This window comes from Dipteris shenzhenensis, chromosome 25 (genome assembly GCF_047967505.1).
Source record: "Dipteris shenzhenensis isolate YYH24624 ecotype China chromosome 25, Dip_SZ_1.0, whole genome shotgun sequence".
Taxonomy (NCBI): domain Eukaryota; kingdom Viridiplantae; phylum Streptophyta; class Polypodiopsida; order Gleicheniales; family Dipteridaceae; genus Dipteris; species Dipteris shenzhenensis.
Genome location: NC_141620.1, coordinates 3,115,544 through 3,143,535, shown reverse-complemented (window position 1 = coordinate 3,143,535; position 27,992 = coordinate 3,115,544). Strand labels below are relative to the sequence as shown.

Genomic DNA, 27,992 nt, shown 5'->3' with positions numbered 1-27,992 from the left:
GATCTTTTATCAACCACTCCAAAACAAGGTATGACACTCTTAGTGGCAAGGAACAGGGTGTTCTCCACAGTTAGGATGCCTTAAAATTAAAAAAGAGACAATTTTTAGACTTTTGGGAATTCCAATGTGTTTTGAGGTCACACAATGAAACAGAGGTGGGACTGGGTAATGGATAGATTTCAGAAGAAGCTTGATAAATGGAGAAGCTTTCAAGCCAACTTAACCATTGCCTCTACCCCATTGTTATTTTTAATCTCTCTTGTTGGTCTCCTTCTAAACCAGGTCATGCAGATTCATCAGATTATGCAGATCATTTTTATGGGGAGGTATTAACAAAATTTCCAAAGTGAGATGGGACTATTGTATTAAACCCAAGGAAGAAGGGAGACTAGGGGTGATAGATATTTCTTTTGCTTTGCTAAAAAGCTGTTTGCTACTTGGATTATCAAAGTAGCACTTCATCCAGAGGAGGATTGGGCACAACTACTGTTGATAAATATGAGGTATATTAGACCCTGCAGGGCCCTAAACTGGAAAAATTATCCTTTTGTCTCTGCTCTTTTTAACCCTAAACCTTGTAAATCCAAGGGGAGCCCCTTATGGAAGTTTATGTGGGGGGATTTTGAAGAAATAAAAGCTTACCTCCTTTTCTCTGGCAAAGGCACTTTTATGGCCATTGATTCTATTTGGGTGTCCTCAATATTTAGATATGACATTCTATCAGATGAGCGGTTTATGTTAGCAACTATCTTATTCAAGAAAGGTCTTTAATCATGGGGTCAGCTTTGGAATAAAGAGCTTTTCAGGTGGAAATCTTGGCTTGAAATAAGAAGAAATTTCTCCTTAACCAATCAACATTAGAGATTGATCATGTTGAGATATCGAGCTCCACTCGCGATATGCCAGGGTGACTATTGTGCATTTATGTCACCGACTTGTTAGCTGCAGATGCGGTTGGTACACCGCCCATGAATAATAGCTGGATGACAACTATCCTTATCTACTCTAGTTTGTGGCTCAGTTAGTAAGCCACCTTAGTTAGTTGAGTTTGGTTTGAGACCCACATATAGGGTTCTTCTATTTCTTTGTACTAGAGTTCTTTTGGCTTTCACAACTAAGAAGAGGAAAACTGTTTTCAGCCTCCACCTTTGTGTGTATTCCCCCATTGTGCATGTGAGAAAGTCGCAAGTGAGACTCCTTCCCTCTCTCCCACTATCTTCACATGGTATCAGAGCCTTGTTCGTGGTAAGGAGCTCAAGAAATCAAACCAAGTTCATGGTGTCCTGGTAAGAGGACCAGTGTTGCTTTCCTATTTTGAGTTTGGGAGCAAATCTCTGTAGGTAGCACAGCCAGAAGTGCAAGAGTGCACTGTCTCAGATTGAGATGCCCTTCGCGGTGTGGCGAGAGCGCAGTATATGTGTTCATTTCGAGCCATTTCAGGGCCCGTTTTGAAGGTGGAAGTTCTCCGCAAGCACTCAAAGAAAGGCCCTGTTTTTGCTGTGCGACCACTGCTTGGCTAGTCGGTGAAAAGTTGCCGTAAAAATTGCATCGTATGCCTATGTGCAGAGATATTGGGAGTTGTAGAATCATGCTTGTTGCCTGTTGATGCAAAATCGTCATTAGGAAGTGACTGTGTGGTGAAATACCACTTTCGTCAGTTTTGCAGATCTGCCCGTGTGAGGCAAAAGCTGTGTTTTCTTACAGTGACAGAATAATTTGTAGTGTTCTATAATGGCATCTGATTCTCTTTCGCAGATTGTCACTAATAAGCTTGACAAGAACAACTTCCAGGCATGGAAGTTTAGAATGACAAATTTCCTTATGGGAAAAGGCTATTGGGAGTTCATTACAGGAAATGAAGAAGAACCTGTTCTTCCTAATGTTCCCAATCAATAGGAAATGCAGGCATTTAAAGGATGGCATGAGAGAGCCAGGAAAGTTATGTACTGGCTATCTATCAGTATTTTGGACTCTATGATTGTGCATATTCAAGATGCAAGTACGCCAAAGGAGGCATGGGATACTTTGGCAAAAATGTATAGCACAAATACGCAAGCCAGGAAAATGCAGCTCAAACAGGAGTTTCACAATGCGCAGGGAGAAAATTTGAGCATAAATGACTACCACATGAAGGTGAAGAAAATTGCAGATGCACTTGCTTCCATTGGGTCGCCAGTGGAAGATGATGATCTAGTTTCTGTGACCTTGAATGGTCTAGGAAAGGATTATGCACAGTTCCGGACATCCATTGCCGTCCGTGAAAAATTTCCTGATTTTGAAGAGTTGTTTGCTCTTCTAATTTCTAAAGAGCAGAGAAATGGGGGTGCATCTTCTTCAGGAGGAACTTCAAAAGAACTGTCTTCTACTCAAATGCTGGCAGAGGTAGAGGCAGAGGTAGAGGAGGCCGATCTGCAGGCCATGGTAGAAATCAGAATATGCAGCAAACTCAAGAAAACCAGTCCTATGCAGGGGGACGTGGTAACTCTAGAGGCAGGGGGAGCCAAAGAGGCTGTGGTGGATGGCAGAGAGGCCAAAATGCAAACAATAATGTTGAATGCTACTATTGTGGTAAAATGGGTCATATGGCTAAGGACTGCTACAAAAAGCAGAATGACATTATGAATGGAAAATTGCAGAAAGGAAATTATGCATCTTCCAGTAGACAGGGTGATGACAGAAATGAGCATCTATTTATGGTGCAGCATATGACCAATTCTGTGACAAGTGCAGAAGAACGAAATGATGTGTGGTATGTTGACTCAGGTGCGTCAAACCACATGACAGGTCATGCAGAATGGATGCAGGATGCAAGGAAAATGGAAAAGCCAGGATTTGTGGAGACTGGTGATGATACTGCACATCCTATTGTGCAGATTGGTAAAATTCCTTTGTCTATGCAGGATGGGAAAAAGAAATACCTATCCGATGTATTTCATGTCCCAAACATCACCAAGAACCTGGTTTCTGTTGGTCAAATGGTTGAGCAGGGCTTGCAGGTCAGATTTAATCCTCATGGATGCTTTGTTGAGGATATGAAAAATAACGGTCGCTCGATAGCAAAAGGAAAGAAGAAGGGCAGGATGTTTACATTGGATGCGGACATGCTTGAATTGAGTGCAGCAATGTTTGCACATGGGACCGGTGTAGTTGCAGATATTGATATCTGGCACAAACGCATTGGTCGTGTTAATATACAACGACTTAAATCAATGCAAGCCCAAAATATTGTTGTGGGATTGCCTAAATTCAAGGTTGCAGAAATGCACAAGGTTTGTGAAGCCTGTCAATTTGGGAAACAGGCAAGGAAACCTTTTCCTAGGCATGTTCAAGAGAGTAAAAAGCCATTGGAATTAATACACTCTGATGTATGGACTACTAAAGCTGCATCTATTGGAGGCTATCACTATTTTGTCACATTTATTGATGACTTCAGCAGAAAACTTTGGGTGTATTTTATGAAAAAGAAAAGTGAAGTGTTTGGGCACTTCAAAGCTTTTAAAGCTATGGTTGAAAAAGAAACAGGCCTGCAAATAAAATGCCTAAGGTCAGATGGAGGGGGAGAGTACCTCTCAAATGAGTTTGCAAGGTTCTTGCAGGAGCATGGTATAAAGTAGCAATATTCATGCAGTCATACCCCACAGCAAAATGGAATTGCAGAAAGGAAAAACAGGCATATTGGAGAGGTATCTCGGGCCATGCTAAATGAAAAAGATCTACCAGATTATTATTGGGCTGAAGCAGTTGCTACAGCAGTTTATATAATGAACAGGACTCCCACTGCAGCAATACATGGCATGACGCCAGAGGAGATGTATACTGGTAGGAAACCAAACATTTATGATTTGAAAATTTTTGGTTGCATTGCCTATGTTTATGTGCCAGATGAGTTGAGGTCCAAGTTGGATCCAAAAGCTGAGAAGTGCGTCTTTATTGGTTATTCTCTGCAGCAGAAAGGGTATAGATGCTATAACCCTTCTACACGTAAGTTCACAGTGAGCAGAGATGTTTTTGATGAGATGAGCAGCTGGTATAAACTAGTAAATGTAATGATTGATGTAGATGCACAAAATGGTAATGCTACACATAATTCACAGCAGCAATCACAAAATATTAGTGGACCTGGAGTGTCCTCTAGCAGTGGTTCACATACTTCGCCATGGACAGGCAGATTGAGATCAGGAGAATCTCCTCAAAGCAATGCAGATAGTGGTATGCAGGTATCACGAAAAGGAAAAGAGAAGGTAGATCAGCCCATGTTTGATGTGAATGCAGGTCACTCTTATGTGGATGGTGAATCCAGTGGCTCAGAACAGAGCATTGATGATGAGTTGGGTATTCCTTCTGTTGTTACACCTGGAGTAAGGAAGATCAGGGATGTTTTCAGAGCACCTGGAAGTGAGCCTATTTTGCACAGGTCTACCAGGGTTAGGTATCCTGTGGATAGGCTAAAATATGATGGATTTACAGCCATTCACTATGCCTATATGGTCAAAGTGATACAGGAACCAGAACCCACTTCTTTTGAGCAAGCCATGGGAAAAGAAAAATGGGAGAAAGCCATGGATGAAGAAATGGATGCCTTGGATGCAAATGCTACATGGGAATTGGTGCCTTTGCCTAAAGACAAGAATGCAATTGGCTGTAAGTGGGTTTATAAGATCAAGCACAATGCAGATGGTTCTGTGAATAGATACAAGGTGAGATTAGTTGTCAAGGGGTATGCATAGACATATGGCATTGATTATGAAGAAACTTTCAGCTCGGTTGCAAGGATGGCAACTGTAAGAGTAGCCATTGCTATGGCTGCATCAAAGGGATGGTCTTTACATCAGATGGATGTAAAGAATGCCTTCAGCAGGTTATGTTCATGCTATTCATCCTGAGTTTGTTTGCAGGTTGAAGAAAACCTTGTATGGTTTGAAGCAAGCACCTAGAGCATGGTCTGACAAGATAGGACAGTATCTTGTCACTATTGGCTTTCAGATTTCCAAGGCAGATTTCTCACTCTATGTGAGAAAAACAGAGAAAGGGATTATGCTGCTTGTCATTTATGTTGATGATTTGATCATCACAGGTGATAGTGATGAAGATATCCTTCATGTGAAAATGCTATTGAGGCAGAAGTTTGAGATGAAGGATTTGGGAGAGCTACGTTATTTCTTGGGCATTGAGGTGATTAGATCACCAAGTGGGATACAGCTCTTGCAGAGGCAGTATGGATTGGACATGCTGTCCAAATATGGGATGACAGGCTGTAAGCCTATTTCAGTTCCTTTGGAGTAGAATGTGAAGCTGAGCACATATGCAGGTGAGCTTCTGGAAGACCCTACTATGTACAGATGCATAGTAGGAAGTTTGATTTATATGACTATTACCAGGCCAGACTTAAGCTATGCTATTGGATTGGTAAGTCAGTTTATGCAGGCTCCAAGGAAACCACATTTGGATGCGGCTAGACGCATACTCAGGTATGTGAAGTCCACATTGCAGTATGGAATATTTTATGAGGCTGGGGTTTAGATACCGTTGCATGGATACACTGATGCTGATTGGGCTGGTAGTATTTCTAATAGATGATCTACCAGTGGATATGTGTTCTCTTTTGGGAGTGCTGCAGCCACTTGGAGCAGCAAGAAACAACCTACAATTGCCTTGTCGAGCACAGAGGCTGAGTACAAGGGTGCAGCAATGGCTGCATGTGAGGTAGCTTGGTTGCATAAGCTACTTTATGATATGCATCAGTCTACAGATGGGCCAGTTGTCATTTATTGTGACAACATGAGTAGTATACACTTGGCAAAGAACCCAGTCTTTCATGCTAGAACAAAGCACATTGAGGTGCATTATCACTATGTGCGGGAGAAGGTTTTACTAGGTCTTATTGACCTAGTTTATGTCAGCATAGAGGATCAGGTAGCTGACATATTCACGAAAGCATTGGGTGCAGAGAAGTTGCACAAGTTCAGAGACCTGCTTGGTGTGCAGGAATTGGGATTGAGCTCGAGGGGGAGTGTTGAGATATCGAGCTCCACTTGCGATATGCCAGGGTGACTGATGTGCATTTATGTCACCGACTTGTTAGCTGCAGATGCGGTTGGTACACCGCCCACGAATAATAGCTGGATGACAGCTATCCTTATCTACTCTAGTTTGTGGCTCAGTTAGTAAGCCACCTTAGTTAGTTGAGTTTGGTTTGAGACCCACATATAGGGTTCTTCTATTTCTTTGTACTAGAGTTCTTTTGGCTTTCACAACTAAGAAGAGGAGAACTGTTTTCAGCCTCCACCTTTGTGTGTATTCCCCCATTGTGCATGTGAGAAAGTCGCAAGTGAGACTCCTTCCCTCTCTCCCACTATCTTCACAGATCATGGGAAGACTTGAATTATGGAAAGGTGAAGTGATTTGGAAGGGAGGCTCAGTACTATGCATGCACAAAGAGTTCAGCTGGGTAGGGCGCTCCTCTTTATTACCTATTCCAACTCCCACTGCAGATATGGAGGATCTTTTTAGAACCCTTAACAACAGGTGGAAACTGAATGATGATAGATCCAAATGGTATCTCAGATTACACAGAATTTGGAATAGGAATGTGCCTGAGAAAATGTATTGTCTTGCTTGGTTAATTCTTCACAAAGCAGTTTGGTCTAATTCTAGAGGACTCATCATTGGTAAAGGTGATGGAAAATGTATGAGATGCTTAAAATTTGCGGAGTATGTCTTTAATCTTTTTTTTTCTTGCCCTCATGCCAAAAAAGTATGGAAGTTCATTCAAATGGAGTGTGGTGAACCTATAAACTGGAAAGCCATATTTTTAGGAGATACTTGCAAAATAAGGCATGAGCCTTGGTTTCTAATAAGGGCCCATGCTCTTTGGTTCATCTGGGTCTCTAGAAATAATTTTCAATTTAATCATAAAGATATTTGTATTGATGCTATGTTTGCTGCATGGTGGGACAGGAAAAGAGAAGACTTGACTTCTTTATTAGTGCATACAACCTTGAACACTAGAGACTAAGTTTAGATATCTTCAGACACAAACATTCTTGTTTCATTTCAGATGATCATGCCAAATTACCCCCCTTCCTACAAAGGAAAGCTGCAGCAACTCGTGCTCCCTTACCCTCTTTTCTAGGATCAGCCTCTCATCATCTTGATGGCTCTTCAAGCAAAGCTCCTACCACTCTTGTTGCTGTTGATGCTGATGCCCCTCCTTTCCACTCTACTGTGTTTAGCCTCTCTAGCAAATCCCCCTTCTTGGCTGTGGACTCAATAGATCAACCACATGCTGCCTCCAACCTACAATTCCCTTGTGCTGGCTTCTCTGCTCAGTTCCCTTCTACCCTCCCTAATCATTCCCAGGGTCTTGTAGTGGTTCTTCCTATTTCAAATGTCTTCTATGTCTATTGACCCATCTCAAGGCCTTGTTACTGCTCATGGTCACTCTACAGATACTACTGCCGCTCATGGTCACTATAGATACTATTGCTTGCTAATGCTTTAGACTCCAAAGAGGAAACTTCTAGCTTCTCCTTTCGTCTTTGAGAAGCCCCTCTTAGACTATTTGGAGGTTGATAGATTTGTGTTATTAATAATTCTAAAGCATGGAAAATTGAAAACACAAATTTGATGAAGATTTAATTATTCTAAAGTATGGAAAATTTGACGTGCTCAATGCATAGAGCATGATATGCTTATCATTTCTCCTTTTAATATCACTGTAAAATTTCTTAAAAATTAAAAGCTATGTCCATTTGAAAATTATGTCAAACTTTGTCCAAGGATTGGTAAAAAATGATAATGTGGAATTATGATGATGCGATGGCATGTGTTCACATATTGCTTATAAAAGTATACTTATGTGATACTATGTGCTTAGGTGGCATATGATGATGTGGCATGTTGATGTGGTAACACGATGTGTCTGAGGGTGTGGACTTGATGATGTCGCACTACCACATGTCATGATGACATTGTAGGCATGATGATGTGGTAGGTTCAATAGGCATTCTGACATGGTGGTGTGGTCTTGATAATGATGACATGGAAGGTGACTAGCATGCTAATGTGCCCTATGAATACATGGCATATGATAGTGTGGAATTAGCGATGTGGAATTTCGACATGTATTGTTGGCATGGTGGTGAGTTGGTTGCTCATAATGTAGAAACTTTGCCACATGATTTCTTGACTAGTCTTATCTATAATCCTAGCTTACCCTTATCTGCCATGTGGTCTAAGTCTAAGAGGCTATGAAGGGAAATGTAGAAGCAACCATTGTGAAGGCCCATCGGTGTGAAGAAGCAAGGAGATGAAGGTTCGAGGCTACAAGGAGATGTTGTTCATGTATTTCTCTATGGATTTGGGATTTTAAAGTGTAGTTGTTGTAGTACGCTTTGTGTCCATTCTATAGCTAAGTCAAGTCCATCAGATTGTGTTTGCTTTGAGTGACATGCTCATGTAGTTGTTGCCTTCTTTATTGCGGCAGTTCTATTTTGGTATAGTTAGCTGCTTTGCTAGGATTTGCAACAGCTATTTTTTTGCTTGTTTGTAGGTGTGGTTGATGGTTACCTATAGCATTGACACTCTATTGGTTTTTGTGTTGCTAGTGGGTGCTTTCTTATTTTGCTTTAAGCTACAACCTTGTTGCCTTGTAGGTGTGGTTAATGGTTACTCATGGAATTGACACTCTATTGCTTTTGTGTTATACTAGTGGTTGCTTTCTTTTGTGTTGCTAATGGATGCTTTCTTATTTTGTTTTGAGCTACTCTGTGTTGCAGCTTTGTTTCCTTGTAGGTCAAGTATGCCATTACTTATGGTCATGTTTAGTCGGTGTAGAATTTCTTACTTTATTCATAAGAAGTAAAAAAGGAACAAGCATAAGTAGAGAGTTCCACAAAAATAAAAACCAAAGAGTCACATGGATGCAAACCTCAAACAAAACCTTGAACAAGTCCTTGAACCCCAACTTTGGGCTCATAGTAGAGTTCATTGCTATCAACAAAATTTTGGAAGGCAAAAGTCACAGAGTCCTAACAAAATATGAAGAGGGGAGAGGAGAAGAGTGGAGATGAGGAGAGAGGTCACAGCTAGAGAGCACACCACAAATGACTAACTGTACACTAGATTGTAGAATATATACAAACACTTTTAGGGTTAGCATTAGGGTATCTAACCCTTTCCTTTATAGCACTCTATAGGGTTAGTGCTATGCACATATGATCACATGATGTTGAGATGGTCTCTCAACACCTTCCTTCAAGATCAACATCATGAAGTAGGCCTTCCCTCAAGATGATGATTCTGGGGAATTGAAGAAGGATTGTGCATTACATTCCTTCACACCCCTTTAATGGTAATGTCCTTCCTCTACTTCAAACTAAGAGCTTGTCGGTGCTTCTCAAAAAGCTCTTTGCCAAGTGGTTTGGTAAAGATGTCTGCAACATTCTCTTTGCTATCACAATGCTGCAGTGTGTGATGTGACCAAGTAACACTCTTTCTCTGATGAAGTGCTCTCTGACATCAATGTGTTTGATAGGTTGGTGGATGCATTCCCTCATCCTTGGAATCTTCCTTAGTTAGACTGATTTCCTCTTTGCTGATGTTGATGTTGTTGAGGATGATACTGATGCTGATTTTGACTTTGATGCTGATTTTGTTGCTGATGATGATGACTTTGCTGGAAGGATCTACCTCTACCTCTTCCTTTGCTTCTATATGAAGCGGTGAGTGCTTGATCATTGGAATGACCTTTGCATGCGTGAATGGCTTGAGTCCTAAGTTCTTTACCAAGTAAAACCAATTATAGTTCTTCTAGTGTCAGAATTTGCCGTTGGATGGCAATACTTTGGACTAGATCATCTTGTATCCCTCTCCTAGTCCATTCAAGATGACTTGAACCATTTGTATTGGATTCATGGTCTCTCCTACTACTACTACGACTCGCGAGTTGATTGTTGTAATCCTTGATCTTGAGTACATAATCATGACCAGTTTCATTGCTATTGTGGAAACTCTAGTTGATCTAGTTTCTTAGTGTAGATCACATGTAAAGGTAGCTAAATCTACTTAATATCCTCCTCATCTTGATCTCCGGTCTCATCTCCTCTATCGCCTCTTGTACATCCAGTCTCATCTCCTCCTTCACCCTTTCCTACATCCTCACTTTGGTAACTCGGGCCCTAAGAATGTTGAGTGAAACAATTCAAAAAATATAACTAAAGCTTGTTTTAAAATTGAAAGGTAGTGCCATCCAATCAATAGTGACCCCTTGATGATCCAACTTCTTGAAGAGAGTGTGCATAGCATTTGTGAGTCCATAGAGGCGTACTCCTCCTCCATAGGATTAGCTTATAATTTAAATTCTCACCTCAATGGTCTTGAGATATTGGACACAAATGTACCACACATTTGCATGGATTAGACTTTGATTTTTTAATCATCAATTTATATATTTTAAAGTGAAAAATTATAAAGCATGTTCAAATGCACATGGTAATATTCAAAGAAAAAAGTGTTGAAAATAGAAAACTAAATTTGATTATGTTTTCATGAATCTAAAGAAAGATAAGACATCCAATGAGTGTCCAACCATTAATGATCTCTTATTATATATGTGAAAGCATCATTTAATCATTTCACTATTTGATTGCATCTTTTTCTATACTAGATGATACCTTTTCACATGAGTTTTATTTGAATTAACATTAGATACCACTTTATACTTGCCTCATTAGAAAAAAAACATTGATCCATATAGTATATTGATTGACCATGGTTAAAAATGATAATGTTTTGCTATGAATTTTACTTTTTCTTTTCTTATTTGACAAATATTATCAACTTTGTACCTTGGAGTATTTCTGCAAGGATTTGCTCATATGGTGTATTGATTGACAATGTGTTGAAGATGATAATGTTATGCCATAGATTTTTCTTTTCTTTTTCTCTCTTTCTTTCTTTTGACACAAGATGCCAACTTTATACCTTGGAGTTTTTTTGCAAGGATTTTGCTCATGTGGGATATTGATTGACCATGTGCTGAAGATGATAATGTTTTATATGGGTTTTTTCTTTTTGCTTTTCTTATTTGATTCTGAGTATCAACAACTTTGTACCTTGGAGTATTTCCACAGAGTTGTGATGAATGTCTCACATACATGAGTAAACGTTTCAACAATAGAGAATGGCCTTTGGGGAGATCATTTTGCTATTCTATGGAGTTCATTAAATAGATCAGTAATTGGAAATGAATAAACATATATACTTCAATGCATGTTTATTCCTCTTAGACAAATGCAATCAAAGACAGTATTGACTACATTTAGTCTAGTAAGAGATGCGAAAACATTTCATGTATGTCCCAATAGGCTAGGTCCTGGAGAAAGTGTGCCTCCGCAGTCATGCTCCTAGGTGTAGGTGGAGTACCCCAATTAGCTAAGGTCAAAGGGATAGTTTCAACCTATTTTGCAAATGAGACCTAAGGGTCATACCACTCGCCTAGGCTACATGAAGATGTTGTAAGGAAGTAGAGTGTAAATAAGAGGGGAAAGGGTATGTCTCTTTTATTGGGTATAAATAAGAGGGGAGGGAGTATGTCTCTTTTATTGGCTTCAAGATTATAGGATCTTCCTCATTAATGTCTTTCCCACCACTCCCCTCCTATATTTTCCTTTCCACTAATTAATTCATTTTTGAATTCTTTCAATTGGGGACCTAAGAGCCTCAAATTACATGAAAGTAAGGTTTCCTTTACATGATAATAAAACTATTAAAGGAAACATAGACATGGACGAGACTACTTTTTCAATAAGGATTGAAAGTAGACTCTAGCCTTACACGTGAAGGGCCTAGAGTACATGAAAGCAACGTGATACGATAGTAAAGGAAACACAGAAGACAGTAAAGGAAACACAGAAGACGAGAGGACTCAAGGTTTGAGTGTTCTTACACATGGCTTCTCTTGTTTCATGTGTTGGACATCTGGATCCTCCAACGCCTGCCACAAACCCGGCCACATGTCCAGCTTGCACACACTTTTTTTTTTGGTAAATTCACACCACCTTGCACACACACACATCCTCTTGCTCTCTTTCAATCGCTTGTTTTTCAACACACACACGTACTCTGATTCGCAACTCTATTCTGTAAACCCACCGCATCCTTTTGCCTTTACAGGTATGACGAAGGGCACAGCTTTGCTGAGGTACTTGCGTCAAAACGCCGTAGTGCTACATAAGCTTGGCATATCAACGCCCCAAATCCACTGCAGAATGTTGTCGACTTCTGCTCTTCCGGTATTGCTTCTCCACATCTAGCTTTCTCATACTTGTCTTCAGAAATGGCGTGGTTGGTTCATTATCATGTTTAGTAGTCTTAGGGAGCTCTTGTAGCCGGCAGTGATGAAGGACTCAACGATTTTTTTTTGTGTGTAGTCGAACAATTTTCCTCATGAGCACCACGAGTCAGAGAAAATGTTAAGCAAGGGAGGGGGCAGCGCTGCCAGTTTCCATGAGAAAAAGGATGAGATAAGAAACAGTAACAAACCCGAGAAACCGCAGGAGCAGGAGGGCGAGCAGGCAGCGGCAAAGTGGCAAGAACTGAATAAGGCGGCGAGCAGCACTGTGAGCCAAGCTGAGAAAACGGCCGGTGAGGCGTCGCAGAAGGCATCGGAGTCCACGCATTCAGCGATGGGAGGTATAAAGGAGCAGGCCAAGAAGGAAGTGAACACATCGGCGGACATGCTGAAGGACGTTCCGAAAAAAGTTTCTGAGACTACACAGGAGCTCAAGGAAGTTGGGGTGGAAGCTGTGAAAGCAGTCAAGAGAGATGCAGGGCGAGTGGCCGAGAAGATCGGCCTCAAGAGTCCTCCCTCCAACTGAATTAAGAGTTGGCTGCTGTTCTTCAGCTGATTCTCTATTCGTTGTCATCTCCACAACATCTTCATAACCGCATCTGCTGCTCAATCGCATACGTAGCTTAGGAAGATGAATTGTGAATATACATCTTGGGAGGTTTCCAGTTAATATACATATACCTATCAGTTGGAAGTGATACGCCAGTATTCCCCGTTCTTGCACCGAAGTTTATATAATCGATGCACCAAAGCATTTACACCCTTGTTTCGATTTCAGTTTTAGATGGCAACAAATGAGTATACTTCCACAACCGGTTATATAACCTGGTTTCTAGTTTGTGGTCGTTTTTCTACGTAATGATGATTCTTATGTTGGAAGGAGTGTTTTCCTCAACTCATGCACGAACGAAGACCTTTGGTCATAATTTTTATCAAGTGCAATTTCTTACCTTTATTTCTAAAATCCGCTGTAGAAATCGTTCTCGTATCTTTGAGGTTGTAGAGTGAAATGGGAAGAAAACATGAGAGTCTTAGAGTTAAGCCAAAACATGTGACATGTGAGTTGTGTGAATCTTGACTGATGTTATATAAACTTATTGTCGTAGTATATCGTTGTGCGTGTATTTGGAAGAGAACACAAAAGAGTTGGATGAAGAGCATGTGACATGTGAGATGTGAATCTTGGCGATGTTATATATGAGTTGGTTGTAAGAACAACATTACAAATGATGCCAATGGTAGTGTTCCACTATGGACAATTGACTTATTTGAACAACATTTCAAATAGGACCTATAGTAGATGTAGTGTAATTTAAGAGCCGTTGTTGAGAATGGTGTAAATTACATTAGACTAAGACTTAGAGAGGACCTTAGAAGGGGACATGGGGCAACTCTAACCGTAACCCCAAGGGGTAAGCTATAACTAACTACTCCTCTTTGGTGACACACCATTATATGGCACAATATTTCAAAATAGACGGAGAGTAGATGCAGTGTAATTTAAGAGGCGTTGTTGAGCATGGTGTAAATTACATTAGACTAAGACTTAGAGAGGACCTTATTAGGGGACATGGGGTAACTCTAACCCTAACTCTAACTCTAACGTGGTAAGTTGTAACTAACTCCGTCTCTCTTTCGTGACACACCATTATATGGCACAATATTTCAAAATAGACCACTTGAAGATGCATAGCCATTTCATCTCTTTGCAAACTTCACACACTCTTTAAATATATACTCCCTCTAAATTGCAACTACTTCAAAGAAAATTCATTCTAGTTGCCATATCTCATCCAAGCCTATTTGATTAACTTTGCCAAGAACATGGACTAAGCATATGTTGCTCGTCTGTCTCCATTTCCAAGTTGAGAGGGGAAAATAAAGTTGCTTATACTTTTGCAATTTTACAACATATTTGTAGCATAATTTATCATTTGAAATTTCTAAAAACATAAATTTTCTCAAAAAGTTATTTTAACAAATTTTTACTCCACTTAAAATTAAGAAATGATAGAAGTTCATCCTCATCTTACCAAGTGCAATTAAGAGGGAATGTCAAAAATGTAAATCACACTAGATAAGTGCATATGCGAAAGTGATAGAAATTATTTAGTACTATTGTCATGCTTAGTGCACCCTACGGCTTTAATATACGTTGTCAGTTCCTTTTATATAATGTGGAAAGACTCTTTCATTTGCATCTTCTCTTGTGTGTTGTTTCCTCTCCTCTCCTCTCCTCTCCCTCTCCCTTTCTCTTGTGTTGTCTCCTCTCCTCCCCCTCCCCCATCCTACCCAACAAATTCAACATTCATGATTCATCATAAGTATGAGGACAATCGGGCCAACGTTTGCTTGGGTGTAGCCAATCGTGGAACTATTTTTGGGGCCATTTTGGGGCTGCAACGCGACGCACTCATGGGTGAAAATTTGAAATTTGCATGGACCCGTGCTCTTGTCGAAAATTTTCCTAACGTCATGATGCCGCACTGGCGTAATAATGAGACGCAATCTATTTATTCTAAACATCGCAGAGCTCGACAAACGGCAACTCTGCACTACATCGTGCATCTCTGCACTGCTTCGCATAGCGTGTTCTCTGGCCTAACCACCTATCATCGCGCAGCCTTTTGCCGCAGCTTTGCTACCTATCACTAGGCAACGCGTCCATGCAAATCAAAAAATTCAAGGTTGGCTTGGAGAGACCATCGCGTTGGTTCTTGGTGTAATAATGAGACACAATTTATCATTCTGAACACCGCCACATCGTAATCTCTGGTATGACCACCTATCATCACGTAGCCTTTTGTCGCAGCTTTGCCACCTGCCACTAGGCAGCACGCCCATGTGGATTATAGGTTGGCTTAGAGAGACCATCACGTTGTTTTTTGGCATAACAATGAGACACAATCTATCATTCTGAACATTGCCTTAGTGTAGTCTAGCTTGGCAACCTGTCATTGCCCAGAATTCAAGGTTGTCTTGGAGTGACCACCATGCTAGTTCTTGGAGTTACAGCTCCGTTACCTATTTTTATGTATTACAGGAGGAGGCCTATCACGACCATCGTGCTGGCAAACAGAAGGAGATCTATGACAGCCACCGTGCTGGTTCTTGGAGTTATATATTTGTGTACCAAGGAAAATGTATTTCCTTATGCAACCAAGCAAAATGCCATTGACGGTATGGCGTATGCTATGATAGCTACTAGTCTAAACATTGCATTTGTAGTGGGAGTTGTTAGCTGGTATATGGCTAATCCAGGAAAGAGTTGATATGGCCCTTGTCCCTAGAGGGGACCCCTCAAGGGCCATATCGTTTATTGCATTTTTTGAAAGTTTAATTGTATTTTTCTAGATGTATCTCCATGCAACCACAACAGTGGGTCATTGGAGCTATTTTAGCGCTATTTTGGTCCTAAACCAAGGAAATTGTAGTCCTACTTTACTAGTATTTTAATCCTTGTTGCAGTAAATTAAACAAGGGCAGAAGTATTATGTGCCACCGTGGTGACTGGAGGCCCAATGGTGCTATCCAGATAATCAACTACAATTCATTGAGTGAAAATTGAGCCAAAGAGATTACAATGTACATCTACATCCAATAACAAGTTATAAAAATTAATAATAACAACTTATACTGAGCAAAAGTTGGAAGAGAGAATCTTATGTTTATAAAAACTCAGCAATTGCTAAGAGCCTTAAGGCCAAAAGATTACATCTAACGACCATAACCATTCAAATATAAAATTTAACAATTGTGCATACTAAGAGCCTCAAATTGAACAAAAAGAGATTACATAAATGTAATAAAAACTCACCAATTGTGCTGAGAGACATAGAGACCAAAACATTACATCCAATGTGCCAAAAGATCACTGAGAGCCTTAGAGGCCAAAAGATTACATCCAGCCATTGCTGAGTGGTTGTGAGCATCATTGAGCATAAGGAAATTTATACAACTTAGTATTGGCATCAGCCCAGCTTGTTGCATTAAGTTTTTTTAGGGAGCCAATGGAGGAGACAATGGAGAAGTTGAAGACCATGCACATTTGCCAGGACTCAGATTATGACCCCCCCAACAAGTCGAGTGTACTCTGCAATGAAAATCCAGAGGCCTTCGTCGACGTCTAGGGGGAACCCATATAGTACATCCATAAAGAGGCCAGAGGTGAGCATGTCATCTAAGGTGGTGACATGCAAATATGGGGGGAATCGACCATGGGAACGAAGGGTGTCCACTAGTGCCAACATTTCTACTCCAAGTGAGTGCAACACAATCACCTTATATGAGAAGGTAGATAACATTGGGATCACAATGCATCGAGATGGGGTGGTAGTAGGCATGGTGAAGATGAGTGGCAGCAGATGAGCAGGGGAGCAAATGAGTGACGAGAGTCAGAGGAGGGAGCGTGGAGCAAAGTAGAGCAGGGGCAAAAAAGAGCTGGCGGAGAGTGTGTGGAGCAAAGTAGCAAAGCGTGTGGAGCAAATTAGGAGAGCAGGGGTGGATGAGAGCAACATAGTAAAATGCCAAATGCCACAGATCTTATATATTATGAAGTTTTAGCCACCGTGGTGGTTGCAACCCGAGGTTCCATCCATATTAATTGCAGGCCACTGCAATGGAATCTTAGGCGCCACCCCAGACGAGCTGGTAGTCATGAAGCAGATCTCTGGTGGTGGGTGAGTAGGCCACTGCGGTGGCTAGTATTAATTACTAGTCTGGTGGAATCTTAGCCACAACAGACATGGCTAATGAGAGCCACCACCACGAGGTAGTAATTACCACAAAAGTAAATCATGAAGCCTAATACCTCTAATCACTCATTACCATACATTGTAGTACTCTATTGAGCACGCAAGCCTGGTGAATGGTAATTTACTGCACTCATAGTAATCATGCATGCAAGCCTGATGGTGGTAACTGGTAGGTGAATAACTGTGGGCCATTGTAGTGGCTGGTAATTAATTGCCATCTCGGTGGCCATAGATGTGGTTGATGAGAGCCACCACCACCGAGCAGTAATTACAACAAAAGTAAATCATGAAGCCTAATCACCTCTAATCACTCATTACCATGCACTCTAGTACTCTATTGAGCATGCAAGCTTAGTGATTGGTAATTTACTACGCTCATAGTAATCATGCATGCAAGCTTGGTGGTTGTAAGTGGAAGGTGAATAATTGTGGGCCACTGCGGTGTTAATTGCTAGCCTGGTGAAATCTTAGCCACCACCATAGACGTGACTGGTAATCTTAGACGCCACCACCTCAAATCACTCATTACTATGCAAGGTAGTACTACCACCTTGAATTAATCGAAATTCAGGCCAACCACTGCGGTGGCTCTCACGTTGATAGTGTAGTTGAGCTACAAACTGAAGCCTCTGCTATTCCGTTGCCTTAATTGTTTTGTCTTCTATCCCTCTCAGCTGTTTCTTTCTCCCTTGCACTCCGATGGCAAACTCAAGCCTCCACTATTCCATTTCCTTCACTGTTTCATCTTCTATCCCTCTCGACCATTTCTATCTCCCTTGCACTCTTCATGCGACTTCTATCCCCTCTCGTAATGGACCCTGCACAATTCGAGAGCTCCTCACACAATCTTTCCTCCCCCTTTGGAGCACAGTGTGAGAGCCTCTCCTCCTCTCATCTTGAAATTGTGACATCTTGGAGATCCTCACTCGCTCTTCCAAAGCCCAGTTTGGATGCTCCCAGCAACTTCACCAGGTTGGTAGAGGAGGTGAACATGAAGGAGGGACAAATAGTCTATCAAGGTCAGAAGATTACCATCACTGAAGGCATGATTGAAAATGTGCTAGGCATTCTTGGAGGCAATTTGCATGCACACTTCTTTGAGAATCACTGGAAGAGACATGATACCCCAATGCTTAGATTAGTAATGATGGTGGAGTGAAGCTTTCTAGCTTGCCAACAGACCTCTAGGATGTGCTGAAGAAGACAATGCACTTCTTTCCTAATACGAGAGGAACCGTGAAGTTCTGGTAGGTTCATGCAGTAGTAGAGCAATTGAAAGGAAGTGATGTATTCTCAAAGGTGATATCCAAGAGCGTGATAACCATATTGAAGAATTGCGTGGATGGAAAATCCCAGTTGTCATCTCAGTTTGCTGGAGTTGTAATGCACCTGATGATATCTACCCTCAAAGGTATTTTTGAGCAATATTATAAGAAGATGTCTTAGAAGGCGACTATTCTATAAGAGAAAGCCACCGATAAAGCAAAGGTAGCACAACTTGAGACAATTCTCAAGGAGGGTGTAGAAGCCAAGGTAGAGGAGGCTCAAGCGAGGGAATTACAGGCACAAGAGCAACTTGAGGCCGCTGCAAAAATGGTGAACATGGAAAGGCATAGAAGAGAAGAAGTAGAGAAGCGCATCAAGGAGTCCGAGATAGGCTTGAAGAAGCTAGAATTAATAGCTTTGCATCATGCAAAACGCATTGAACATTGAAAAAGACCAAATGATGGAGGAGCTAAAAAGGGAGGATGTAGAAACTAGAGCGGTGATGCAGGAACTACAAGAGAGATTTAAGGCTAGGAAGGATGAGACAGAGAGCAGTTGGGCAAAGAAGACAATGAGGCAGCTCTCTAGGTTAGGAAGGATGCAGAGAGTAGCCTCAGTGGAGGAAGTTGTAGCAGCCACGATGGGGGTTGTTTTTTCAAAACACTATTGGAAGTTCAAAGAGTAAGCTACAAGACCCTGCAACAAGATTATGATAGGGTTGTGCAAGAGCTTGCCATGGCTTTCAACGATTTTGAAAAGCAGTCCATCATTGGGAGAGATTTGCGAACTAGAGTATAAGTCTTGGAAATGGTCCATGTTGATGTGTTTGAGCAATTTAAGCAGCTTCAACAGATGCTGAGGGATTCAAATGAAGTTGTTGCACAAAGCAAGCAAAGAGTGGAGATGAAGGAGAACATCCACAGCCTTAAGATGAGGGAGGAAGGAATCAAGAAGCAACTTCATCATGTACAAACCAAGACTATGGTATTGACGGTCGCAATAGTTAAATCGGATGCCTATCATGCTATGCAGTAGGGTCCGAAATGCATGGTTTGCCATACCCCCATCATAGATGACTGCATGATTTGATGGCCTGTGTGCTACCACCTTGTGCATGTTTTTTTCTTTTGGGTGTTTGTGCATGCAAGATCGCTATGTAGAGAATGCCATTTGCCATTGTCCAGGTCATGGACATATCAAATGTGCCTACTTGCTACAACTATCTACGACAAGAAAGGAGATGCTACAGCTCAATTTGCCATTTGGGCAAAAAATGCAAAAGACAAGGAGCTCAAATTGAAGAAGGCCAAGTCCAAGCCTAGCTGAGAGGAAAAGGAGCCTGAATTGAGGAATCAACCCCCTTCAAGAAAGGAGCAAGAGGGGCTGAGCCTACAACTAGGAAGCTTAAATCAAGGAAAGAGGAAGTGACATGAAGGGAGGGGCCGAGACCCTGAAGAAAAGCACTAGCTCCCCTCGGGAAAGGAGCAAGGAGGGTCAAGTCGACAACTAGAACCACAAAAAGGCAACCTGCTCAAAGGAATATGGAACTAGCCCCCTGAAGGAAAGGAGTCCTTGAGATGTAATATGAAGGAAAGGAGTCTTTGAGATGTAATCTGTGTGTAATCTATTGAATTATTAATCTTCTCTAGAGTTTAATTGGGCAATGTATCTATTTTAGGATAACACCAGTGGTGGTTTGCTTCATTATTACGAGGATATTAACTTAACTGCCACCAACGTGGTGGTTTGCTTCCATTATTATTATTACAAGACAAGATGAATGGCATACAATTCATTCGTTTAGGAATTGTGGATTAGTTATGGGATTTCATATTTATCAATGTAAGTGCAATTGTTAAGATACACACACACACACACACACACACACACATGCACACACACAATAATATATGTATATGTATATATATGCAATATTATAATATTTCCAAAGTGATTGAAGTGATGTTAGCTATGTGACTAGATATTGCCCTTTGACACCAGATAATGTGAAAATATTTTGATTGAACAACTAATGTGAGACAAACGATTAGAGAACTAATGTGAGACGAAATATTTCTATTAGACAACTAATGTGAGGCTAAAAGTTTTTGATTAGTTGGTTGTATGAAAGAAGAATGAGAAGGTCGGGCTCAATGAACTCTCTCCCTATTTAAGTGCAGTGTAGACCTAAGACCCCATTATGAAATATAGCCCCAAAACCCTGTACACCGATCCAACTACTACAAATCTATGGCATACCCAAAAGAATTTGGAATGCTCATGGGCTATCTGAGAACAAGGTTGGATGACCTCCTCGCAGAAACAGAACTGGAGAAGAGGGAGGAAAATAGCTACAAGGAGGACATGCTTCACAATTGGGTGTATGACTTGGAGTCAGCAAAGATGGTGAATATTAATTTCCTTGGCTATCATTTTTCATGCTCCTTTAAGGTACTTGTCAAGCTCATGATGTAGGTCTCTTTTGGTAGGACATAGTGCAGGTGCAAAGTTATATAGAGTGCAAATATCAGGATGAAGAGGACCCCAAGCAAAAGGAGGAGTTACTATGGGCATACAAGTCGGTCGAGGCAAGCAAGCAGTTGGGGGTCCGAGTGTGTAATGAGGTCTGCGATAGTTCATCAGACTAGCCTAAAGAGCTGGAGATGCTTGCTATAGAGAGGTTGATAAGATAGTTGGGAGTTTGGAATTTCCTTGAGCCACAAAATGTTGTCGTATTTTAAAAAAAGTAAAATTCTTGTAGGCATTTCTTGGACACATGGACTTTCTTGGATTGCCATCATCCATGATCTATGGTGCTCGTAATACCTGATTTTGTGTTGACCTACTTCCATGTTAGTACTTAAATGTTTTACGTAGCCCGGTGGTTGAGATCTGACAGTTAAAGATAACCAGTCTAAAGGGGATTGTTTTGGTATAGCACTATGCAATGAATTTTAGGATAGCACAATGGTAGTGCAGGATAAGTTGTTGCCAGCACGGTGGATGGTTGCACTAGGATATTAATAGCCACCAACATGGTGATTTTCTTACATTATTACAAGATGAATGGATTTGTGGATGTGTGGATTCGTTATAAGATTTAATAAAACCAATGCGGTGGTTGTTTGGGATATACTAAAAACAAGCATGGGATTTATCGTTTGGGATTTACAAAAACAATTTAATAAAACTAGTGCGGTGGTTGTTTGGGATATACTAAAAACAAGCATGGGATTTATCATTTGGGATTTACAAAAATAAGTGCGGTGCTTAGTTTGGGATTTGATAAAAGAAGCATAGTCTCAAATACATTTTCCATTTTCTAGGATAAGTGGAATATTGTTTTCTTGCAATGAGACTACATTTTCTTAGTATTATCTTAGCCGTCCTCATCCACCGCTCCAAGACACCCCAAGATGTGCTCATACGTGTCTAGATCCTATTTGAAGACACTCTTTTCCTTCTTTTGTTGTGGCACAGGTTGCATCTGGAACTTAATAGCTCTTACTAGATAAGAGTACACAAATGTTTGTGGACTCTTATGTAGCAGTTTGTAATTGCGGCCTCTCTTGGATGTTTTTTTATACCAAAAAGCTCCGAGTACTACATCCCACTTCTCATATAGGTTGTTCCCCAATTATCCTTAAATGCCAGCTCAACCTTGTGCTTAGGATTCGAGCACTGTAACAGAAAGTATGGGTCATCTTCCTCGTTCTCCCCAGAGGCAGCGACAACTGCATAGTTATCCCCCTCTTCCACATAGTTAGTGAGGTCATCAAAACTCTCCCCAAATTGTGGTGAGTTGTTTTTTGTCTCTCCATTGTTTGTCACTCCATCTGGATGTAGAGGAGAATCTTGAATTCACTCCCATGTCTTCACAGTTGCAATGTTCTCACAATCTCCTATGATACACGCATTGCAGAAACAAGAAAGTTTTCTTGTTTTAATCAGTTGGTTGTTTGAAAAGCCCCATAAGCTGTGCAGACCATGAACTTTAATTTTCTCACAATCGTGCTAGATCCTCCTTTGTACTTTATCCACTTTCACTTTATGGAACACTTTGCATACTACACTATTCTTAAGGCTTTGTTTACTATATGTTGAATGCAAACCTGTGGGGAGGATGGCTGTAAGCCATGCTACAGCATCATGGGCATCATTGAGTTTTTCTTGAGGGCATGTTAGTTGGTGTTTAAATAGATCTTGCTTAATAACAACACCACATCCATCATGTTCATCCTTGCCATGGCTAGACCCAAAAAAATTCCACATTGTGTAGAACGGTCAGGGATTTGAACCTTGAGACAAAGTAGAATCCACGGGTTGATTTAAATTGAGAGGCAGCACTTGTTAGATATGCTCAATGCCCTACACCTATGGAGGTAAATGTGAGGCTGTCGGGAAGTAGCAAGCTAAGGTTGTCCACTTTTTGTTCACTCCCCAATCCTTAGGAGGTGGAAAAACAAGCTTTTTAGCACACAAAAATGCAAATCTCACCTACTTCCCTATGGATCTAGTCTTTGAAGTCTTCTGACACAACATCACACTTGCTATTGTGCACACAATCGTATAGTCTGATCGAAAATTTGATGCACACACAAAAAATTTCTTTGTGTCACACGGCATGGTTCCAGGGTGGTCACACGTTTGTCACGAATAGAGAGTGTCATATTAAATTCTAAATTTCTCACTCATTTTAGATTAAATGTTATTGAAACTTTGTAAGTGGTCTCTTTGCATTATATAGAGCTTAACTTGATTTATTGGTAATTTTTTGAATGATTTATCTAATTATAGATAATTATTTATAATAAATAAAGTCATAAAATAAATGCATTTTAGTAGCACACTACATTTTTTTGGTATTTTGAATAATTAAGCAAATTCAATTCGGTGGAAGGTTAGTAGGCACATAAGGGTGTGGTTGAATCATCAAATCCCAAATCCAACGGTTAGATTTAGGAAGATTGAAGTTTAATTTTTACTTTTACTCCTCAGAGGATCAATAAAGAATATTAAAAATAAATCTAGTAATTCTCAAACATGACCAAACATTTCAAAAATGTCAATATTTTTAGTCCTCTGCATGATGAATAAGAGAAAAAAATTTTGGTTAAATTTGAGTAAGGGAAATGTACGATATGGCCTCCAATAGTTAAATCTCCCTTTTGTGGGGAAAAAAGGGCCATCCAAGCCTAATACCAAGACAAGGTAGGCTTGGTATTAGGCTTGGTGAGGTAGGCTAGGAGCATCACCGACCCTAGTGACAAGCCTTTGGAATCTGCATGCTGCCCATGTGGAAGGCTGAGTCATCAAAACCATGCCACGTTGTTAGACCACGTGGTGCCATCTCATCAAGGAGATGTGACATCACTCCTTGCCATGTCACCTGACATTGCCACACGTGCTGCCACATGTGCCACCTCATCATTCCACATCATGAGCCATGTGATCACACAATGCCACCTTGGCATACCTCCTCAACCTTGCCATGTCACCAATCCCTCCACCTCAATTTGCCATGTCAATCTACCACCTCATGAATGCCAACTCATCATGCCACATCACCTTTCAATGTCATGGAAGAGACTATATTACCACATCATGACCATGCATGGTGCCACATCAGCCAGATGTATACACATGATGATGTGCGAGGCATACAATACCTCGATCGAGGTATATGACCGAGGACACCTAGGGATACCTCGATCGAGGTTTATACATGCGTACTGCACTGAATACCTCGATCGAGGTATATGGTCTGATCGAGGTATATGATCTGGGCTCTGGGCATAGCAGACCTCGATCGAGGTATTTGAAGGTACAAAACTTAGCCAATTAGTATCAATCTTAGCACCAAAACTTAGCCAATTAGTTTCAATCTTAGCACCTCTCCACCAATAATAATGAAGAGCAATCTAAGAGCAATCTAGTGGATGAGTTGAGGCTCTCTATAAGACACCACGTTTTGGTTCATTTCACCCATTCTTAGCCATTCTTGCCTCCTCATCACTTTATCACACCTTCCATCCTACTTTCATTGAGAATGGGTTCTCAAAGCCGTAGAGCTAGTAGAGGTGAAAGATGTAGGAATCCCCCCCAAATCTCATTGACGAGGAGCGCAAGCGGAAGGCTCGTGAGCGCAAGAGAGCCTCTAGAGCTCGAGCTCGCACTGCCACCACTGATCCACCTCGAGCTCTACCTCTACATCCCACCTCCACCCCCACCCCCACCTCCATTGTCCCCCCATCCTCATCCGCTCCCCTACTTCTAGCCTTTGCCCTTCCCCTAGCCACCTACATTTTGGCCTCCACCTCTACCTCTTCCCCCTCCACCCTCCCCCCTCCCCCTCCCCCTCCCCCTCCCCCCGCTCCACTTGGCGCCTCCCTTCCCTCGTCCACCCTACCATCTCCCATTGATCCCCTTGCCCCACCTTGTAGCAGCAGTGTTGCTTCACGACGTGACTTGCCGAAGTCCACTATCCGTCATCGTACTAGCAAGATTGTGCAGTATTTTTTTTGTGACCTCATGCCAGCTTCACAGTCTTCTCTTCTCACGTCCCTGATTGATCACCCTGACTTGGTAGAGTGTAGGAGGCTTGCTGGTCTTGGTGCACGTAGAGATAGGGTTGTATCTAGCGAGGTCCTTAGCAGTGTTCGATGTTCCTATGCTTCTATTAAGCATAGGAACTCTAGTGATGCCTTGGCAGCACATCGTGCTATTGTGGCTGCCATTAGTAGACCTCATATGATAGGCCATGTGCGTACCGCTTCACGTCTTCTTCAGATTGCACCGCGCACATTATTGCGAGCAGGCATCATTAGGAGGCAGAGTCTAGAGGATAGTGAGACTGATGCTCTTTGGGCTTCGAGTGGCCGTGCACCTCGCAGCGATCGATTGTTGGATGATTCCACTAGGTCCTTCATACAACAGTTTTGGGAGGAGCATTGCAGAGCATCCCCGGTGTTCAAGAAGGCATTGCGGAAGAGGGTGTCACGCGGTGTGTACATTGAGCATGGTGCATGTTTTTTGGAGTGTACCCAGACTAAGTTGTACACTCAGTTTGTAGAGGCGCACCCGGAGTCCAAGATTGGGCAGAGGTCATTTGAGCGATGTAGGCCATGGTTTGTGCAATGCTCTCAGGAGTGTGACACATGCTGTTGTCGCTACCATGTGGATTTTGGCTCAGTCCGGTGAAAAAAGCCCAGCACCTCGATTGAGGTATTGGCTTGGCTCGGTTGTCCTCGTGTGTGATATTCATTGGAACTTATACCTCGATCGAGGTATTGGAGACCGAAGCAAAACCTTTGTATTTTCACTCGAGCGGGTGTCACACTCACCCGAAAGTGGTCCGGAAGTGGACACCCTTAGCTTGCTACCACCCTATCTGTGGAGGATGCCTCACCACCACGAGAGGTACAGGAAGCTGGTTCATAGTCTCATCTATCTGTGCAACACCAGACCGGACATCAGTTTTGCTGTTGGCGTTTTGAGTAGGTTCTCCAATAAGCCCCAGGAGAATCATTGGAATGTAGGGATGCGAGTGCTCAGGTATGCGAAGGGCACTCTTGATTATGGCATCACTTATGGTACGGGCACTTCCTTGGCTGATCATTGTGACTTAGATTGGGCTAGAGATAATGATTCCAGGAAATCAATTTCTAGATATTGTTTCTCTTTAGGTTCCGGTATCTTCTCTTGGATCAGTAAGAAACAACCAATAGTGGCATTGTCTTCTACCAAGGTTGAGTACAAGGCAACATCTTCTGCTGCTTGTGAAGCAGTGTGGCTGAGGAGGACCTTATGGCACATGGGAGTGCAAGAGGATGAGGCAACTGTGCTGAGGTGTGACAGTCAAAGTTGCATGGCCATTGCTAAAAATCCATTGTTTCATGCGCGCACAAAACATATAGAGTTTCAGTATCACTATGTGCATGATTTGAACGGGATAGTGGAATTGGTCTACTATCCAACAGAGCAAAATGGAGTAGATATCTTCACCAAGGCACTTGGGAAGGATCAGCTTTAGGGTAATCTTCAGAGACTCGGCATTAGGCCAAGAAGGTAGTTCACCTATGGGTGGACATTGAGGGGGGTGTTAGATATGCTCAATGCCCCACCCTCATGGTAACCACCAATGGTCCAAGGTGCTCAAATTGTAAGGCCCCCATATGAGGAGAAGCTATGTGTGAGCCTGGGACACAGGATGGATCTTGACTTGCATGTTAGATGAGGTCTATCAATGTTGGTTCTTTCCTACGGCTTTGTTAGGAAGAGTAGGGTTTTTTAAAAGCATGCAGGGTTTGAGACTTTTTGTTACCTACATATATATTGGAGTTGTCATTTGTTGTATACATGTAGCTTAGGACCTCGAGTCCAGTGAGAGACGTAGGCTTAAGTGTGGTAAGCAAACATAGTGCATGCATGTGTAAAAGGAACACATATCATCGTGGTTGAGGTAATGAAGGCTTTCATCTTCATTAGGGATTGCAGGGTTTAGGAGGAGTTTAAGGGTTAGGAGGAGAATGTAGGGTTTAGAAGAGGTTCAAGGTTGAGAAGGAGGTTCCAAGGTTTAGAAAAAGTTCCAGGTTAGAAGGAGGTTCCAGGGTTAGAAGGAGTTCCAAGGTTTAGAAGGAGGTTCCAGAGTTTAGAACAGGTTCCAAGGTTTAGAGTAGAGTACATGGTGGAGAACTCGTCTCCCTTGTAGATCATGGAGATTAAGGGTTGAGGAACTAAGGGTTTAGGGGGAGCATAGGAGTGGGAGAGGAAGAAGGTGTAAGAGCATGGGGGAAAGAAGAGAGAGGAGGGAGGAGGAGGAGGGAGGAGGAGAAGAGAGGAGGAGAGACGAGGAGGAGGAGGAGGGAGGAGAAGGAGGAGGAGGAAGAGGGAGGAGGAGGAGGAGGAGGGATGAGGAGGAGGAAGAGGGAGGAGGAGAAGGGAGGAGGAGGAGGGAGGAGGAGGAGGAGGGAGGAGGAGAGGGAGAGGATGGGTTGCAAGGTTGGAGGAGAGGGGAGGAGGAGTTGCAAGGTTAGGACATGATTTTGGATGTGGAGTGCAAGGAAGCATGGACACTTGAGACAATTGCTTGGAATACCAAAGTAGAAATCAACACAATGCCCCAAAGAGTGTGGGCTTCATTCCATTATGGGTTATTTATACAAGTTGGAGAGCTTCTCTCTCTGCATGTAGGAATTGTAACACATTCTCTCTCTACATGTAGAACTTGCATATAGAAGTTGCATGTAGAACTTGCATGTAGAACTCACATGTAGGAGTTGCATGTAGAACTCGCATGTAGGAGTTGCATGTAGGAGTTTCATGTAGAACTTCCATGTAGAACTCGCATGTAGGAGTTGTATGTAGGAGTTGCATGTAGAACTTGCATGTCGAACTCACATGTAGGAGTTACATGTAGTGTGGGGGTTAAAGGTCACTGTGCCTTCACCCCAGTTATGTACAATACTCAAACACATATATAAATGAATGAAAAAGAAGATTAGGGTGGTTCTGCACCCACCAAAACTTGTGTGGCTCTCTGTCTCTCTCTCTCCCTCTTCCGTTCTTGCTTCCGTTGAGAGCACTCTCAACTAGTATCAGAGCCCGGGTGATCTAGCTAA

At 41.9% G+C, this 27,992-nt stretch overlaps 1 protein-coding gene across 2 annotated transcripts; it reads left to right on the top strand.

Annotated features, from left to right (window-relative positions):
• The first annotated feature begins 11,838 nt into the window (after nucleotides 1-11,838).
• Nucleotides 11,839-13,188, top strand: LOC147885313 (uncharacterized). 2 transcript variants are annotated; one of them, XM_087396958.1, is made up of 3 exons: nucleotides 11,839-11,931; nucleotides 12,175-12,293; nucleotides 12,432-13,188. In XM_087396958.1, the coding sequence occupies exons 2-3, from the start codon at nucleotides 12,177-12,179 to the stop codon at nucleotides 12,876-12,878; spliced, it is 564 nt and encodes a 187-aa protein (XP_087253084.1). In that variant the 5' UTR covers nucleotides 11,839-11,931; nucleotides 12,175-12,176; the 3' UTR covers nucleotides 12,879-13,188. The 2 variants fall into 2 exon arrangements, with proteins under 2 accessions (XP_087253084.1, XP_087253083.1); XM_087396957.1 differs by lacking the exon at nucleotides 11,839-11,931 and having other exon boundaries at nucleotides 12,070-12,293.
• The last annotated feature ends 14,804 nt before the right edge of the window (nucleotides 13,189-27,992 follow it).

Bases quoted from the DNA above. Each gene is read 5' to 3' on its own strand.
- LOC147885313 (XM_087396958.1), top strand. From the start codon at position 12,177: ATGACGAAGGGCACAGCTTTGCTGAGGTACTTGCGTCAAAACGCCGTA. The intron at 12,294-12,431 runs GTATTGCTTCTC...TTTTGTGTGTAG, and splicing joins TGTCGACTTCTGCTCTTCCG to TCGAACAATTTTCCTCATGA.